Here is a 17,323-nt window from a genome sequence, read left to right on the forward strand (position 1 = left end):
AAGAAATAATTTATAAGGGCAGACTCTGCCAAATTAGCTGTGGGACGCACTTAACTGCTAAAGCCGTATGAATAAGAGCTGCGGAGCGAGCACCAGGACCGTGTCACTCATGAAGAAATGTGATGCTGCTGGGGTTACTGACATGCACACACACACACACACACACACACACACACACACACACACACACACACAAAGCACCTGCAGACCTAATAGACACACAGTCAGAGACCTCCCAGAGCCCCCCGACATGCAGAAATGGCTCACGCTACTGTACCCACAGTCCGGTCCAAACACACATCGCTGGTGTGTGGATTAAGCGTGCAGCTCCGTCTCGGCACCACATCCATTTTTCATGTGTATTCTGTGGTTGGTTGCTGCAGTTTTGGAGACCCTGTCATTGTCCGCAGCACAAAGGAGCGCTCACATTACCAACTATCAGTGTGAGACGTTGTGTATGTGCATGTGTGGCAGATGGGACACATGTGTGGTCTGTGGTGGCAGGCTGGCTGGAGCCTGAGGTTTTTGGTGGGGGGCTTCATCTGGGACGTAGGGGGGAGCTGAAGACAGCAACACACATATTTACACACACACACACACACACACCTCATTTTCACATTAATAAATCACCAGCGTTTCACCACAGTTCATCTCCCCGCGTCTCTGGAGGTGGGCGGGGGGCGGCGGAGGGGTTACAACATGGGCGTTAGGAGGGAAATCTTTATTTTTAGTCTCTGCTGAGAGTGTGAGAGGAGCACAGGAATGTGTTAATGGTGCCACCACAGCTTCCTCCCAGTGTTCCCATCAGCCTTTAATACAGAGCTCTGACTGGGAAGACAGGAAAGATCACTTGGCGGTGGAGTTGGAGGTGGGCGGAGCCGCAGAGCTACACCATAGGATTCGTGTCAAGATGCTAAATGGGAAGTTTCAGCGTTTGTCTGTTTTTGATTTATGGCATATGGTGTATGCTATATGTGGGATATAATAGCTGAGTGTTGGGCAGCAGAGGGGGGGCCGGTGGTTTGACAGACTGTCTCTCAACCGGAGGACCCGGCTCAGTCTGAAGTGTGTTTGAGAATCAGTGGATTCAGATTGTGTGGCTTAATCCTGACCTTTGACCTTTTTACTGTGCAGTAAATCTTAACCCTTTGAAAACTGTGCAAATTTGTTTGAGTTCTTGTAAAAAAAAAAAATAGAAATGGGAAAAGGTATGGAGGACTGAAACTGACAAAATCAAAAATAAATAAATAAATGTGTCAATAAATGCATGAAAATGCAAAAAATGACCATATTTATTTAATTTCCCATTAAAATTTCCATTTTAAGGCAAACAGCCCCTGAAACAAGCAGGCAGTAAAGGTGCAGTCGAGGCCCAGAAGAGGGACCAGTGTCTGCTCATGTGGTTGTACAAGTCAGCTATTCACTGCAAATTATTAAAATTATTTTAATTGTCCAACTTAATTTCATCCCTAAAATGGGGGTATAAAATCTCCAATAATCGAATGTACTTGAGCTCAGAGCCAACTTAACAAAAACGTCTTTTTTTTCCACATATTTTCTGTGGTGCTGCTACTTCAAATCAACAGCAGATAAAGTTTTATCTATACAGCGGCAGAGTGACGAAGACGGGCGGGCAGATAGAAAACGCTCGGAGTGGGAGGGTTACAGTAACGACAGAGGACAACATGTCAGCGTGTTTCCTACATCGATCTCCTTCAGCCTCTGCCTCCGTCCTCACAAACTAATGGGGCATTTCCTCCAGTGCCACACCACCCAGCAACACTGTTTACACTTTGCTCCGCCGGGGCACGCACTCACACAAACACATGTGCACACACAGCTAGATCAAACAGGACGATCCCTACTTACACCAAATGAATATAATGAGGAATTAATAACGATGGGCGTGGTGGAGATACAGTTTCATCCTGTTTTGACTCCAAAAGTGAATACATTAAATAATAACCATCGCTATCATTGACGGGGTGAACAGTTAAAAACAGTTTACACAAGTTCTGAAATTGTGTATTTCTGCAACTTAATACTTGTATACTACATTTATTTTAATCCACTTTTACCAGCTGTAACATTAAAGTGTTATTGTAATGTTAATACATGTAATTTAGTAAACAATTTCTATTATTCTTAAATAAATTAATCAGACTTTATTTATATAGCACTTTTCATATGAGCAAAATCTGCAACACAAAGTGCTCCATACAACAAAATCAAAAGAGCTAAAATAAGATTAAAACGCTACCATAAGTGAGGAAACACCAGAGGCACAATAAAACCAATAAATAAAAGATAAAAAAATAAATAAATATAATATTAATCATGACTAAAATAAGTAAATACAAAACTCAAAAAAGTCAATAAAATATAAATTTAAAATAAATAAATAAATAAAAATAAAAGGATAACATAACAAATAATAGATACTATACCATCTAGTAAAACAGACTAAAATGTATAAATAAATAGTAAATAAATAGGTAAAATTCAATTAAAAGCCAAAATTAGGAATTTTATTTATTTTGATGAATTGATGCTGAATTTTTACTGTTGTGATCACATGATCATTAAATCCCAGACTGACTGAATTTTTGACTTTTAGTTGAAAAATGTTGGATGCAGGACTTTAACTTACAGCTTATTATCTTTTACATTTCAATATTGCTACTTTTAAAGTAAATGATCGGAGTATAACACTGACAGCTGGTGGCAATATTTTAGTCTCTTCTGTCCTGACTGTGCTGGTGTTTGTGGTGAATAATGCTTTTATTGTGAAGGAGCTAAAAAAACATATTTAGCAATAAAAGGCATAAAAGACAGGAGATGATTAGCTTAGCTTAGCACAGAGAGTAGAAACAGAGGGAAACAGTTAGCCTGTCTCAGTCCAAATCTAAAAAGATCACTGAGCAGCATCATGTCTTGTTTGCTTAATCTGCACAAAACTAGAAGTGTAAAAATTGCAAGTTTTGGTTTTACTGGAAGTTATTTGTTGTCCTATTTCATAACTGAGATGAGTTATTTGGAAAGAGACTCTGCAGAGACTCCAGGAAGTTCTTCCCTCCAGCAAATAGTTTGGCACGTAAATGGCGAGTTTTCATTACTTTGATTTGTACGGAGTTTTTGATGGAAATTTTGCTTTTGTGCACTTGTTATTAAGTTGTGGTAAAAACACATTTTCAGGATACTGTAGATGGTGGTGGAGCGGGAGACGTTGTTTACAGTCAGTTTGTACAGATGTAAATATTGTGAGATGAGCTGACGTGTGCAGGAAATCTGTTTTTTATGTATGGAGCAGAGATGCATTTTAACCCTTTGAAACTGGATTGTCATCAGTTTTCTTGTGATATCTTTCAAAAGTATTTGGCTCTTTGAAAACTGAGCAAATTCGATTACTTCAGAAAACACGGGGTAAAAAGGCAATTAGCAACCTGGCAAGAAATGTACCAAAAAAGGCAAGATATTAGTAAAAGGTGACAAGAAATTTACTTAAAAATACTTTCAGAAAAGAGAGGAGGATTATTTAAAAAAAGTTCTAAAAAAAGGAAAAGGTGTCCAGAAAACTCTATTTATAATTAAAACATTTTTATATTTAACATTATTTTACAACAATATTATATACAATAAGTACTTTTTTCAGCACTTTTAGGCTTATTGTTTTGTTTGTTTTTGTTTTGCAACTTAAGTTCTCCCCATTTTTTGTAAGAAGCAAACCATTTGCTCAGGTTTCAAAGGGTTAATGCCAGCTGGAGCATCCATCTGGACGTGGAGACATGAGGTGCACGTTGTAAACATGTCTGGTTCTTACCTGTGTGTCCTGTGGCAGGTGGAGGACGGTGTGCAGCCTCTCCGAGTGATGGTGTCTGGACTCCTCCTCGTACGCCAGGTCTCTGTCGGCCTGCGGCAGCGTCAGAAACCTCCGGATGGTGCACAGGTTCTCCCACAGAGTGCGGTTCTCCGGGCTCGGGTTCTCCTTCCACCGGAGCAGCTCGCACAGCCAGCCCTGGAGACGAGGAGGGAGACGGAGGAGAGAGGAGGTGAGAGGAGGTGAGGGTCGAACAGAGACGTGGAGTTGACAGAATGCTTTCATGTTTTGGGAAATTTGGTTTTTGCCGAAACTTTGAGGAGAAGATTTACAATCTCGTATTTGAACAGTAAATATAAGAATTGAGCTGTAACGATATTACATTAAATTAAATAATCAAATTATCGTGGTAATCGATATATCGTGATAATGTTGAAATGTGCTGGAAAATGTTAATAAAATACTGATACACACACTGAAATCATATGATTTTTTCAGAAGGCGGAGGGACGGGCTGCACGTTCAGCATCGCTGCGTCTGTAGGTGATTGTTGCTGCTAAATTTGATTGACGCATTACAGTCTGACAGTTAGTGTCCAGAATTAATTTTTTGATTCAACAGCCAATTTGGTAGAAAAAAAATCTACCAGCCAAGTATATTTTTTACCAGCCAAAAAAGTAAACCACTGTTTTGTTTCACATACATACACTTATTTCAGAAAAATTAATTGAGATAATAATGAATGGAAACTAAGAGAAGAGGCCAAAGCAAAATCTGAAGTAATAAATATATTGAACAGCTCATCACCACAGCCTCTGTGTACAAATGAGTTCCCTCTGGCAAGCTGTGATGCTGTGTATCTGTCTAGGGCTTTTATTGTGAAAAGTAAGAACGGAAGAAGTGAAGCTGTCAGTGTGAGAGCCAAAAACAGTTTGCTGTGTTGGTTCAAACCGCGGAGCCTCTGTCCTAATATCTCCTAACTTTTATCAGTATGCACGCAGTTAGCTCCCAGCTAACAGAGCTGCAGAGCCGTGCGCCCCTAAAAACGCAGCGGAGACTCTCCGCAAAGTTTAATGCGTGACTATTTTGGCACCGGGTGGGTGTTAATTTGAGATCCCGCTGGCAGTTTCATGGTGATATGAAAGCACGGTGATCACACACGGTTATCTCAATAATTAATTGATTAATAATTATAATTAAAATTTGAATGATATTACTAACCGTTTACTGCGATTACCGTGATAACCGGTAACTGTAATATCAGAGGAGGGGAAATGAAGCACAGCAAAGGCCCACAGCCTGGACTGGATCCCGGGCTGTTTCAGGATCCTGGGGCATATGGGGCGCACACTCTACCCAGTGAGCTAAAACCTCATCCGCATTTTGATTTATTTCAATACATCAATACTTTATTCGGTTTTGTTATATCAGTACGTTATTTAACTTTATCATAACAATACTTTAACTTTTTTTACCTGAATTAAAACAGTACTTTATTTAACTTTATTTAAGTTTTTTTTATAATAATACTTAATTAATTTTATTGTAACAATACTTTATGTTTTATAATATTTTATTCTAATATATATATTATTAGGGCTCGAGCACGAACTGTGCGAGGACTTATTATTTTTCTGCCTAATAAATCAAATTTTTTGAGGTCTAAACATGCACAAAGACTCATGAAACTTAGTACGCACATGTGGGCTGACACATAAACTTACATAAACTGTTCAGAGAAGGCCCCCCCACCCAAAATCTGAACTTGCCCCACCCACGATCTGAACCTGGCACCTGCTTGCCGAGAGATGACAGTGCTGACCTCTACACCACAAGACCTGCCTAAGAGCTTTGTGTGTTGATTATATCATACATATAAAGCCAAGCTGACCTGAAATATGAACCTTATGTTTATTTGATTAATACATTTTTACTTAACTTGATCTTGCACATAAACCTTATGTATTAATACAAGTCAAACAAAAAAGCAATCTGTTCACACATATTTTACTCAGATTGTTTTACTTGAGTTTATATTAAGCATATTTCTGTTGTCCTCAGGTGTTGTGTTTGGGGGTTTGGCTCAGTTGGTAAATCTGGTGGTGACTGTGTCTGAGGTTTCTGGTTCAAGTCTTATCTGCGACAGGAGACTTTTGAATTTTGTCCAAAGCACAGAACTAAAGGGAACGTCAAAAGCATACAAAGCGTCAGGAGGTTTGGCTCAGTGGGTAAATCAGGCGCTTACTGTGACTGAGGTTGGCGGTTTAAGTCTTATCTGGGACAGGTGACCTTTGAAGACTACTGTCCAGAGCACAGAGGTAAATCAAACGCCGGACAGACACTGAGCATCTGGAGGTTTAGCTCAGTGGGTAAATCAGGTGGTTAGTGTGCCCGGGGTTGGTGGTTCAAGTCTTGTCTAGGACAGGTGAATTTTGTCTAAAGCACAGAACTAAAGGGCACGTTGAATACATGAAGATGGGTTGAGAGACAGGAGGGACAGTCAAGAGACAGGAAGTTAGGGAAAAGACAAGAAGTTAGGTTAAGAAACAGGAAAGTCAGTCAAGTTACAGGCAGTTGGGCTGTGAGACAGGAAGGACAGTCAAGAGACAGGAAGTTGGGTTGAGAGACATGAAAGTTAGTCAAGTTACAGCAAGTTAAGTTGAGAGACAGGAAGTTGAGGTAAGAAACAGGAAGTTGGGTTAAGAGACATGAAGGTTAGTCAAGTTACAACAAGTTAAGTTGAGAGACAGGAAGTTGAGTTGAGAGACAGGAAGATGAGTGAAGGTAGAAGATGGAGGTAGAGGACAAGAGTATAAGAGGTAAAAATAGAAATAATAAATATATTGGTCAGAAAGTAGAAAGTAAGGGACTGGAATAGGAAAGTGTCAGAGTAGTGAGGTAGTAAAAATCAGGAACATAGCACGACGCAGCCTAGTGAGAGTCTGGAAAGATGAAAGAAGACGATGATACATACAGGGAGCAGTCAAAAAGCAAAGGAAGTCCGATACGTCATTGATGATGTATTTGCAACAAACAAAAAGTAAAAAAAAACCAAAAAACAACACACAATTGTCTCCTTGTCTCCTGAATTTTCATATACTAAATACTGAGTTTTCACTGCCAAGAACTTAGTTGATTATCGGCCTGACTCATATATCAGTCGAGTTTTCGACAGAAGTCACTGCCAATACTGACTTTTCCATTTCAACACCATTTGACCCTTATATCAGCAGAGCAGACGGATATCAGATGATATTATTTTATTTATGTCATAAAATATAATTTGGCTGTAGATTCATACAGTTTAGACACTGATTGTGACATTGCAGAACAAATTAAGGCACATAAAGTTCAGTGATATATCGTTTTGGCCGATAAATCAGGTGAAGTGGTCCTGAAATAGGTAAAACCAGTATCGGCAGATGCGTCTGTCGAAATCAAGGAATATCGGCCTGACTCATATATTAGTCGAGTTTTTGACAGACGTCACTGCCAATACTGAATTTTCTATTTCAACACCATATGACCCTTATATCAGCAGAGCAGACAGATATGTCTGCAGATACATTTTTTTTTATTTATGCCATAAAATATCATTTGGCTGTAGATTCATACAGTTTAGACACTGATTGTGACATTGCAGAACAAATTCAGGCACGTAAAGTTGAGTGATATATTGTTTTGGCCGATAAATCAGGTGAAGTGGTCCCGAAACAGATAAAACCAGTATCGGCAGATGCGTCTGTCGAAAACAAGGAATATTGGTTAAAAAATGTCAAAGTAAAATCTAAGGTAATTTAGAAACTGTTCTATCATAACATACTTTGTCCATTAGAGAGTACTGACATGTTTTAATATTCAAGTGTATGGTATTTTGTTTGTGACACAGTTGTCACATTGTCTTGTATTTATATATTTTTTGCCAATTCTGGCATTATCCGTGAAATTTCAGTCATAGATTTGTACTACTGCATAACCGCTTCGCTTGTGAGGTTCGAATTGCCACCTAGAAAACCTTTGGACAACAACTTTTAAAAGTCATGTGTCCCGAGTAAGTTTCGAACCCATGACCTCAGACACACCAGCCGACTGTCTAACCCACTGAGCCAAACCTCCTGACACTAAGACTGTTTTAGTTTTGGATTTTCTCTTTCACATACTTGTTTGGACCGTAGTCTTTAAAACTCACTTGTCCTGGATAAAGTTAAATCTCACTACCTGAAACACTCTTAGCGCTAGTTTCACTGACAGTTAACTAATTTCGGCAGTCTTTCTTCTTAAAGCTGCTTGTAAAATTTTCCTGTGTAGAGCGAGATTCAAACCAATGAACTCCAGATTTAAAGGGAAGCGCTCTTACCAGCTGAGCTAAATCTTCAGACACTTAATCTGTGTTTTAAGTTGGTTTTCAGACTCTTCCCTGCGAAGCAACCTGTAAAACTCTGGATAAGGTTCAAACTCAGCATTCCAAATAGGTTTTTTATTTTAATATTAATTAATTAATTTACATGAAATTTTCATGGTTTGGTCTACAAATGACGTACACCAAGATAATGTGGGATTTATGTGCCCTCCAGTGCTAACTAGTGGCCGCTGGAAGTACTACATCATGTGAAATATCTGAGGTGCTAGGGCCCTTTCATTGCTGCTTGCAGCTCAAATATTTATATTATAATAGTACTTATTTAATTTTATTAGATCAATATTTCATTTATCGTTATCATAACAATATTTAAATAAAGTATTGTTACAATAAAGTTAATTAAGTTTGTTATAATAGCACTTATTTGATTTTATTAGATCAATATTTCATTTAGCTTTGTCATGACAGTAGTTAATTGTAATCACAACAGTACTTTATTTGGCTTTGTCATGAGAGTACTTTAACTTAATTGTAACATTATTTTATTCAGCTTTATTAAAACTATACTTTTATATAACTTTTTCCATTATTTTATTTAGCTTCTAATTAACTTAATCATAACGGTAGTTTAACCTAATTATAACAGTACTATATTTAACTTTGTTATACCATTACTTTATAACAGTACTTTATTTAACATTTAACATCAGTAGTTTATTCAACTTTAATGTAACAGTAGTTTAATTATACAGGTACTATATTGACATTATTATTAATAATGTAACTATTTGATTTTGTAATAGCAGTATTTTATTTAACTTTATTATAAAGCATTCACTACTTTATTTTATTTAGTTTAGAGAAGATTTTCATATATTGAGATTTAAATTGTGCATTGCAATTTAGCCTAGAAATCTCAAAATATTATTTTTAGGCAGTACCTCCCAGCCCAACAGCACCGTGCCGTGACTTTCTGTGGTCGTGACATCATTAGGCGGTTTCCAGGCAACCAGCAGAAACTCCAGCTCCGTTTCCCCGTCCGGCAGAGCTAAGCTAACTGTCTGCCGGACATAGCTTCATATTTATCGTACATGTGTGAGACAAAGTCTAACTTTCAGCAAGAAAGTGAATAATCGCACTTTCAAAACATTCAGACTTTTCTGTCTTGAAACTAGATTTTGAAGGAGGGAGGTTCTGTGTCCCCTGAAGGAATATCACAGCGGGCCCTCCTTGTATTTCCTGTTTTATGAACCATTTTATGGGTCTTCCTCCAGCTGCCAAAAATCAACATCTCTCACCAACCAGCAGTGACACTGAGTGAAGGAGGAGGATGATAAGAACCATGAGAGAAAAAGGAGAAGTTATAGTAGAAAAAATAAAACTGAAAAAGACAAAGAAGAATGCGGATGCAGGGGGGGTAAAATTAGCAGAAAAAGTTAAAATTGTGTGTGTGAGTGTGTGAGGTAAACGCAGGGAGAGGAAGATGGGGGAAGGAGAGACGGAGAAGATTCAATTATATCTGCTAGACTGGTTCAGTTTGTGACACCAGCTGTTGTGTTCAACCAGCCACCTCGGGCAGCATGCACCGCTAATAGCCTGATCATCGCGCTCTTCCTCTCTCTCTGTCCTTGTGGCCAGCTGCAGCAGATGGGTGCACTGAGCCGTGACCCTCAGCCACCCCCAGACTCACCAACCTGGGGACCTCGCTCACTGCGCACACGCTCACAGACGCACATGCATGAGCATGCACGAACTGTATACATGATGTATACGTCTCTGCATATTACCTTTCTCATAGAGGAGTTAGTCCTGTGTGTTTCGTCCTCTTTAAAATATATATATTTAAGGTCCACGAGTTCTTTTTTGTTTGGCAAACATGCGTCTCCTTAAGTTAAGAGAGAGGATGGGATCAGCCTGTGCTTCAGGAAAAATGTTTATATCCTTTTAAATATATCTTAAAGGAGGCCTTATTTTCCTCCTATTCCTTCACCTGGTGTCGCTGCTGCAGGAACACACTGAAAGTGTGTGAGTGTTGTTGTTGTTGTGCTTGCAACTAAGTGCAAGTAACCAATTCTGCCTAAATTTGTACCTTAAAGGAATACTTAAGCAACAAAACGAACATTTGTATATCAGTTACTTCGTTTTCTTGCATGCCTCCATGGCAAACTAAGAATCCAAAAACAGAAATTTCTTAACGACTTAAAGTCAGTGGGGGTCCATGTTTAACAAAAAAACTCCAAAAAACCACAGTGTATCACAGCATCTGTTTATAAGGCCGATCACACAGAGACACATCACTATAGAAGCGACAAAAAACATTGTTTCTCTACGATACAGCACGCCGGGCAGACGCCCCTCCTCTGCTCTGCTCTATACAGGGTTCCCACGGTCATGGAAAACCTGGAAAAGTCATGGAATTTTGTTGTGTGTAAAAAGTGTAAAAACACTGGCACAGTAACTTTCCATGGAAAACCTTTCACATTATGTAACATAACAGCAAATTAATTTTAGGAGCTAACAGTGTTACGTGTGTCGTGTTTTGTTCATCGCAAACTTTTCTCCATTTTCTCCCGCCGCTCTGTCTCCTTCTGCCTGCCTGCTATTTGCAATTATGTTTGAATAGAGCTGAAAATTGATATGTTTGAAAAACACTAAGCAAGTGGGGCAAGAAAAAAAACATTATGGGTCCCTGGCTCATGAAAAAGTTTTGAAAATTTGAGCATGTGTGACTCTTTGTGACACTGCACATCAAAAGTTCAGTTTCATGGTACGATGTGCTTAAGCAGGAAGACTGAGAGTCTAAACATATTTTATTCTTATATAAATCCTCATAGAAATACAATATAAAATGCACAATGTCACACTGGAGCAAGAAAAATCAATGAATTATCATTTTTCTTTTTAAATCTTTATTATAAGAGTCTGGACAATGCGTTTATAAAAATAAATAAATAAATAAATAAATAAAATTAAGATCTGTTGCTCCTAACCTGAACCCTTTGTGACTAACAAAAAAAAAAATTATGTTACGAAAACGTGCGCCGTAGCTTCATACTTTGACCGATCTGACAAATTCCAACTAATATGTTCTCAGATCAGTTTTTACTTTAGATGCTGTGAAGGAAATTTTACAGTTCCACTATGGACATTAATGGGTTAATACTTCAGATCATTTCTCGAGAAATGAATCAAAAATCACAGACATTAAAATAGTTGCAGTGCATCATGTGATCAGAGCTCTGAGAAAACGAAACGTGAAGTGTTGATCCTGACGGAGGGGCGGCTGAGTGTGAACACGGCAGCGCTCCAGCTTCGCTCTCTGCAGTGGAGAATTTTGGCTCTGAACTTCTTTTTTTTGTCTTTGTTTTATGGTTTTTATGAGCTTTTTAAAACTGTTGTATTTCACATATTCATAAAGCAGTAAATATGTCACTGTTTTGACTTTTTCTGTCACTTAAACGTTTGTGTCGTCTTTCTCCGCAGCGCCTCCCTCACCTGGCTCTTGTTGGCGGCCACTTTAGCGAACAGAGCCTGGGACACCTTCGCTCTCTTCATCTCCTGCTGGATTTCGTCGTAGATGCCTGACGTGATGTTGACCAGCGACTCCAGCTTCAGCGGCAGGTCGGGGGTCGGACCGGACGGCTTCGGCTGGGAGAGAGGATCAACGCGATGATGTCATACACAGTAAATACAAATTAAAGTTTCTCTGAATGGTTTACGTTTAACAATGAGACACTGTGAGATAACTCTATATGACAGGAAATATCTTAAATTTAGGATTTTCCTGCACTTCTTAACCCTTATGTTGTCTTAACCTTCTCTATACGCCACTCAAAAATGACCCATCTTCACTAAACCCCTCAAATAAAGCAGCTTGATTGAATTTTAAATCCCAAATCTATTTTGCATGAATCTATCATTCATCACAAACTGCAAATATTTAGGTTTTCCTGCTTAACAGGGCTGAAAACTCCATTTAATCAGTGGAAATCACTTGTTTTTATTAGAACACACCTTTCATTATTCTTTTCTTTACTAAAGTAGATATTATTATTATTATTATTAATAGTAATATTATTGTTGTTGTTGTTGCTAAAGGTACTGCTTAGGTGTTAACATACAGAATAAAAGTACTTTATTAATCCTGTGAGGGAAATTGTTTTAAACATTTTAACATATATAAAAACAGAATATTTTAAGCAAGATATAGCACGTGTGTAGCCTAAAAAAGTATAAGAAATGTTCAAAAAGAAGTTTCAAATGCATTTTATTAAACAAAAACAACAAAGTACACAACTACAACAAAGTACACTGTACAGTGAGGACACTGTAAGTCTGAGTGCATGAACTTTGCAGATGTATTTCTGTGCGTGTTTGGTTTGAAATTACTTTATAACAAAGATTTTGACCTTGTTGGTGTAAAGTTTCACTTTGCATGTGTTTGGCTTATTCTAGAAAAAGTTCAAAGTTTAAAAAAAAAGACCATTTAGTGGGTTTTCTGTGCTGTTAAATATAGTGGTGAGTCATTTTTTGACCTCTAAAACAACATAAGGGTTAATCTAAAACTACTAAGAGATTTATCCACCAAAGCAAATGTTGTGTGTATGTATAAAGAAAGGTTATCAGCTGGTGATCAGGAAAGCTGCTCCGGGAACAGACATGCAGCGCTCCCTGCGTGCGCATCAGCGGCACATCTGCGGCGCACGTCTCCACATGAATTTTGTTTACAGATCAAAGTCATTAAGTCCCTCTCTTTTGTCTTTCTTTGTTGTTTCTGTTTGAGCGAACATGTATTGGCTCTCGGAAAGCTTGTATACACAATGTTTGAAGTCGTCCACGAGACATGTACAGACCAGCGAGCTTACATTCCCTCAGTGTAAACGATGCTGAGATTATTTTACATAGACATAATAAGAATAGCACACAAATTCACCCACAGCCATGAATGGTTATTTGCCCTGACATCAGAGGGAGCTTCTTATCACCGAAATGTTTTGTGCATGTGGAAAGAAATGTCCAAATGCTTTATAATGTCCTTTATGTTTACAGTATGCTGCTAGGGTGGCTTTGAAGCTGTTTTCTCCTTTATAAATGGGATTTGTTGAAGGTTTTAAGACACAGTGCATGACGTGCTGCAGTCTGCTTCGTGAGGGCGAGTTAGAGATTGTAGATTACTCACCGAGTTGGAGATTTTGGTCTTGTTCTTCCAGATGGAGGCCCAGGTATCAGGGGTTATCTGGTCGTCTAAACCCCTCTCCCACACTTTCTATGCACACACGGATATAAGACAAAAGGCATATTGTGATCAGATGTTTGCGTCACTTGATTACAAATCTTGATTACAAAAATACTGACAGGAGGCTGTGCTATAGTAAGTCTTTTTCACCTGTTTTTGGACAACATGCTATAGCATGACTTCTTATGCAATTTTGGACAAGTTGCTATAATTAGACTTTTTCATGTGATTTTGAATGACATGCAAAGGTATCACACTTTGACGCGTTTTTGGAACCTGTGCTATAGCACGACTTTTTGATGCGGTTTTGGATGACATGCTATAGTATGACTTTTTGATGCAATTTTGAAGGCTTTGCTTAAGTATGACTTTGTAATGACATTGTGGACCACATGCAATAGTATGACCTTTTGGCGTGTTTTTGGACCCTGTGCTATAGTATGACTTTTGTTGTGATTTTGGACCCTGTATACTATAGTAGTCTTTTTCACCTGTTTTTGGATCACATGCTATAGTTTGACTCTTTAATATGATTTTGGACGAGTTGCTATAGTTTAACTTTTAAAGCGATTTTTACCACATGCTATAGTGAGACTTTTTGATGTGATTTTGGACAACATGCTATATGACTTGTTGGTGTTATTTTGGATTACCATCTATAGTATGACTTTTACATACAATTTTGGATGAGCTGCTATAGTTTCACTTTTTGATGCAATTTTGGATGACTCTTTGAAGTAATTTTGCACTCTATACCATGACTTTTTGAAGCGATTTTGGACCACATGCTGTATGACTTTTCATGTGATTTTGGAGGACATGCTATAGAATGACTTTTTGACCTGATTTTGAACTAAAGGCTATAATATGACTTTTTGATGGAATTGTGGGTCACATGTTATAGTATGACTTTTTGATGCAATTTTGAAGGATATGCTTAGGTATGACTTTTTTATGAGATTTTGGACCACATGCAATAGTATAACTTTTTGACGCATTTTTGGACCCTGTGCTATAGTATGACTTTTGTTGTGATTTTGGACACCATACTATAGTAGCTCTTTTTTTACTTGTTTTTGGACCACATGTTATAGTCTGACTTTTTGGCGTTATTTTGGACTACCATCTATAGTATGACTTTTACATACAATTTTGGACGAGCTGCTATTGTATGACTTTTTGAAGAAATTTTAGACCACATGCTATAGTATGACTTTTTGGTGAGAGTTTGAACAACTAGCTATAGTATGAGTTATGACACGTTGTTGGATGGCGTGGTATAGTATGACTTTTTCATATGATTTTGGATGAGTTGCTATAGTTTAACTTCTTGATGCAATTTTTGACGACATGCTATAGTTTGACTTTTTGACGCAATTGCGGGTCACATGTTATAGTATGACCTTGATGCAATTTTGAAGGCTATGCTTAGGTATGACTTTTTGATGAGATTTTGGTATGCAATAGTATGGACCCTGTGCTACAGTATGGCATTTGATGTGATTTTGGACCCTGTACTATAGTAACACTTTTCACCTGTTTTTGGACCACATGCCATAGTCTGACTTTTTAGCGTTATTTTGGATTACCTGCTATAGTATGACTATTTCATACAATTTTGGACGAGCTGCTAGAGTTTAAATTTTTGATGCAATTTTCGACGACATGCTATAGTATGACTCTGACACAATTTTGGACACTCTATGCTACGACTTTTTGAAGTTATTTTGGACCACATGCTATAGTATGACTTTTCATGCGATTTTGGACGACATGTTATAGTATGACTTTTTGATGCAATTTTGAAGGCTATGCTTATGAGTTTATTTTGGTACTTTACCCTGGAAAAAGTGTACTTTAGTATGACTCTTTGTCGTGTTTTGGGACCACCTATTATAGCATGACTTTTAATCTTTATATAATGCTCGAAAGTTTAATAAATAATAATAAATTATATGTTTATTACACTCCAACACACCATGGTCACATGAAACTGTGTCAGTGAACTATGAAGGCAAAAAACAAACCACAAGAACAAAAGCGAGATAATAGTTCATTAATCATAATTGAAAAAATGTTCAATTCATTTAAAAATGTTCAATTAATGGTGATATTGATTTTAGGTATGCAGCTCAGACCTTTGCTGGGAGGAAATGTTAGTAACTGAACCTCTTTGAATTTTTAGTCGAATAGGTCCTCCAGTTGGTGACGCCTGTTCTACAGTATATTTGTCATGTTCAGTGTCTGACAGAAAATACATATTTAAACCAAAATTAACCTTTTGTTTTCATATTTCACGTAGGAGTAAAAGGGAACCTTTAAGCTTGACTGAGATAATGATTTGATGTATATCGTGATGTATATCGATATCTAGTGACTGGTTTGAAGTTAGTCTGCTGGTGGATTTCCTATGACACACTGAGCCCTCTCTCTCTCTGAATTTGCACAAAATCAAGTCTGCATATTACTAACTGGGCCTTTCCCCTTGTCTTGCAGGTTTCCTTGGACTGTGGTTGCTCCTGAGTCATGGATCTCGGTTGCGCTGCTGCCATGGTCCTGCCTGATGCATACCGCTGTTATTATTAGTTACACTTCTACCACTGTTAGTTATATGGAATGGACTAAAAAAAATGGACCTGCACCATTATAGTACTTTTCTAGTCATTTTTACAAGTCAAAGGACTGTCACACTACAACTAACATTCACCAAATCAAAAACACACTGACACACTGGCCCTGTCTCTCTCTTGGTTAATTTATAATTTTTCAGATGGATTACTGTCATATAAAATAGATCTGATCTGTAAAACAGGATCAAATAAACATGTGTTCATTAAGGGAGAGGAATTTCTCCTCATTTATTTTCTATGAAATTTCTTCCATATTTTCCCTGACTTATTATGTTTTGAAGTTTTCTCTTAACCGCTGTTAGGGGCCAGCCAAAGTAAATCATGAAAGAGTCATATTATACTATGTTGCCCATACTGGATGTTCTGAAACCACACCATAAATGAAGAAGGAGCAATATTAAGGTGTGACAAAAACTGTCAAACTATGACTTTTTCCAAAAACAGCTGAAAATCACATTAAATAGCTTATCAACACTCCATGGCATGGAATATGGCATAAATGGCAAGAAACACCATAATATGGCATGTCAAAAAAAAATTAACCAAATTACAATGCTAAAGTATGGCAAAAATGTCAAAATATGACATGTCTCAAAAATAGCTGGAAATGCCTCAAAACAGCATAAAATAACATGCTAAAAGACACCATAGCATTCAATTTTGCAAAACACCCAAAAACACCATGATATTGAATGTCAGAAAAATGACCACAGAAGCAAGGCTATAGTATGGCAAAAATGTCAAAATATGGCATATCTTAAAAACTGCTAGAAACACCTAAAAACAGCATAAAATAGCGTGCCAAGACACCCCATAGCATAGAATTTTGCAAAAACGCCCAAAAACCCAATAATATTGAATGTCTGAAAAGTGACCAAAGAAGCAAGACTATAGTATGGCAAAAATGTCAAAATATGGCATGTCTCAAAAACTGCTGGAAATGCCTCAAAACAGCATAAAATAGCGTGCCAAGAGACGCCATAACATAGAATTTTGCACAAATGCCCCAAAACACCAGAATTTTGAATGTCAGAAAAATGACCGAAGAAGCAAGGCTATAGTATGGCAAAAATGTCAAAATATGGCATATCTTAAAAACTGCTGGAAACACCTAAAAATAGCATAAAATAGCGTGCCAAGAGACGCCATAGCATAGAATTTTGCAAAAACGCCCAAAAACCCAATGATATTGAATGTCAGAAAAATGACCCAAGAAGCAAGGCTATAGTATGGCAAAACGTCAAAATATGACATGTCTCAAAAACTGCTGGAAACGTCTC

General features: G+C 37.7%; 1 protein-coding gene and 1 long non-coding RNA gene across 4 annotated transcripts in view; one reads left to right on the forward strand and one right to left on the reverse strand.

Annotated features, from left to right (window-relative positions):
* The window catches only part of satb2 (SATB homeobox 2), a 131,656-nt gene that overhangs the window by 14,997 nt on the left and 99,336 nt on the right, over nt 1-17,323 (reverse strand). For all 3 annotated transcript variants that reach the window (XM_088083724.1, XM_088083723.1, XM_088083725.1), the window contains exons 11-13: nt 13,357-13,443; nt 11,673-11,825; nt 3,821-4,015 (exon numbers count right to left, since the gene is read on the reverse strand). In XM_088083724.1, the coding sequence (XP_087939850.1) occupies nt 3,821-4,015; nt 11,673-11,825; nt 13,357-13,443 (435 nt within the window). The remainder of the gene's footprint in view (nt 1-3,820; nt 4,016-11,672; nt 11,826-13,356; nt 13,444-17,323) is intronic.
* On the forward strand, nt 3,923-16,286 carry LOC148188595 (uncharacterized). Its single transcript, XR_015777729.1, has 3 exons — nt 3,923-4,059; nt 11,661-11,861; nt 15,910-16,286. It is a non-coding gene; the product is annotated as an uncharacterized LOC148188595 (long non-coding RNA).

The sequence above is a fragment of the Plectropomus leopardus genome, chromosome 10 (genome assembly GCF_026936395.1).
Source record: "Plectropomus leopardus strain MGB_pleo_1.0 chromosome 10, ASM2693639v1, whole genome shotgun sequence".
NCBI lineage: Eukaryota > Metazoa > Chordata > Actinopteri > Perciformes > Serranidae > Plectropomus > Plectropomus leopardus.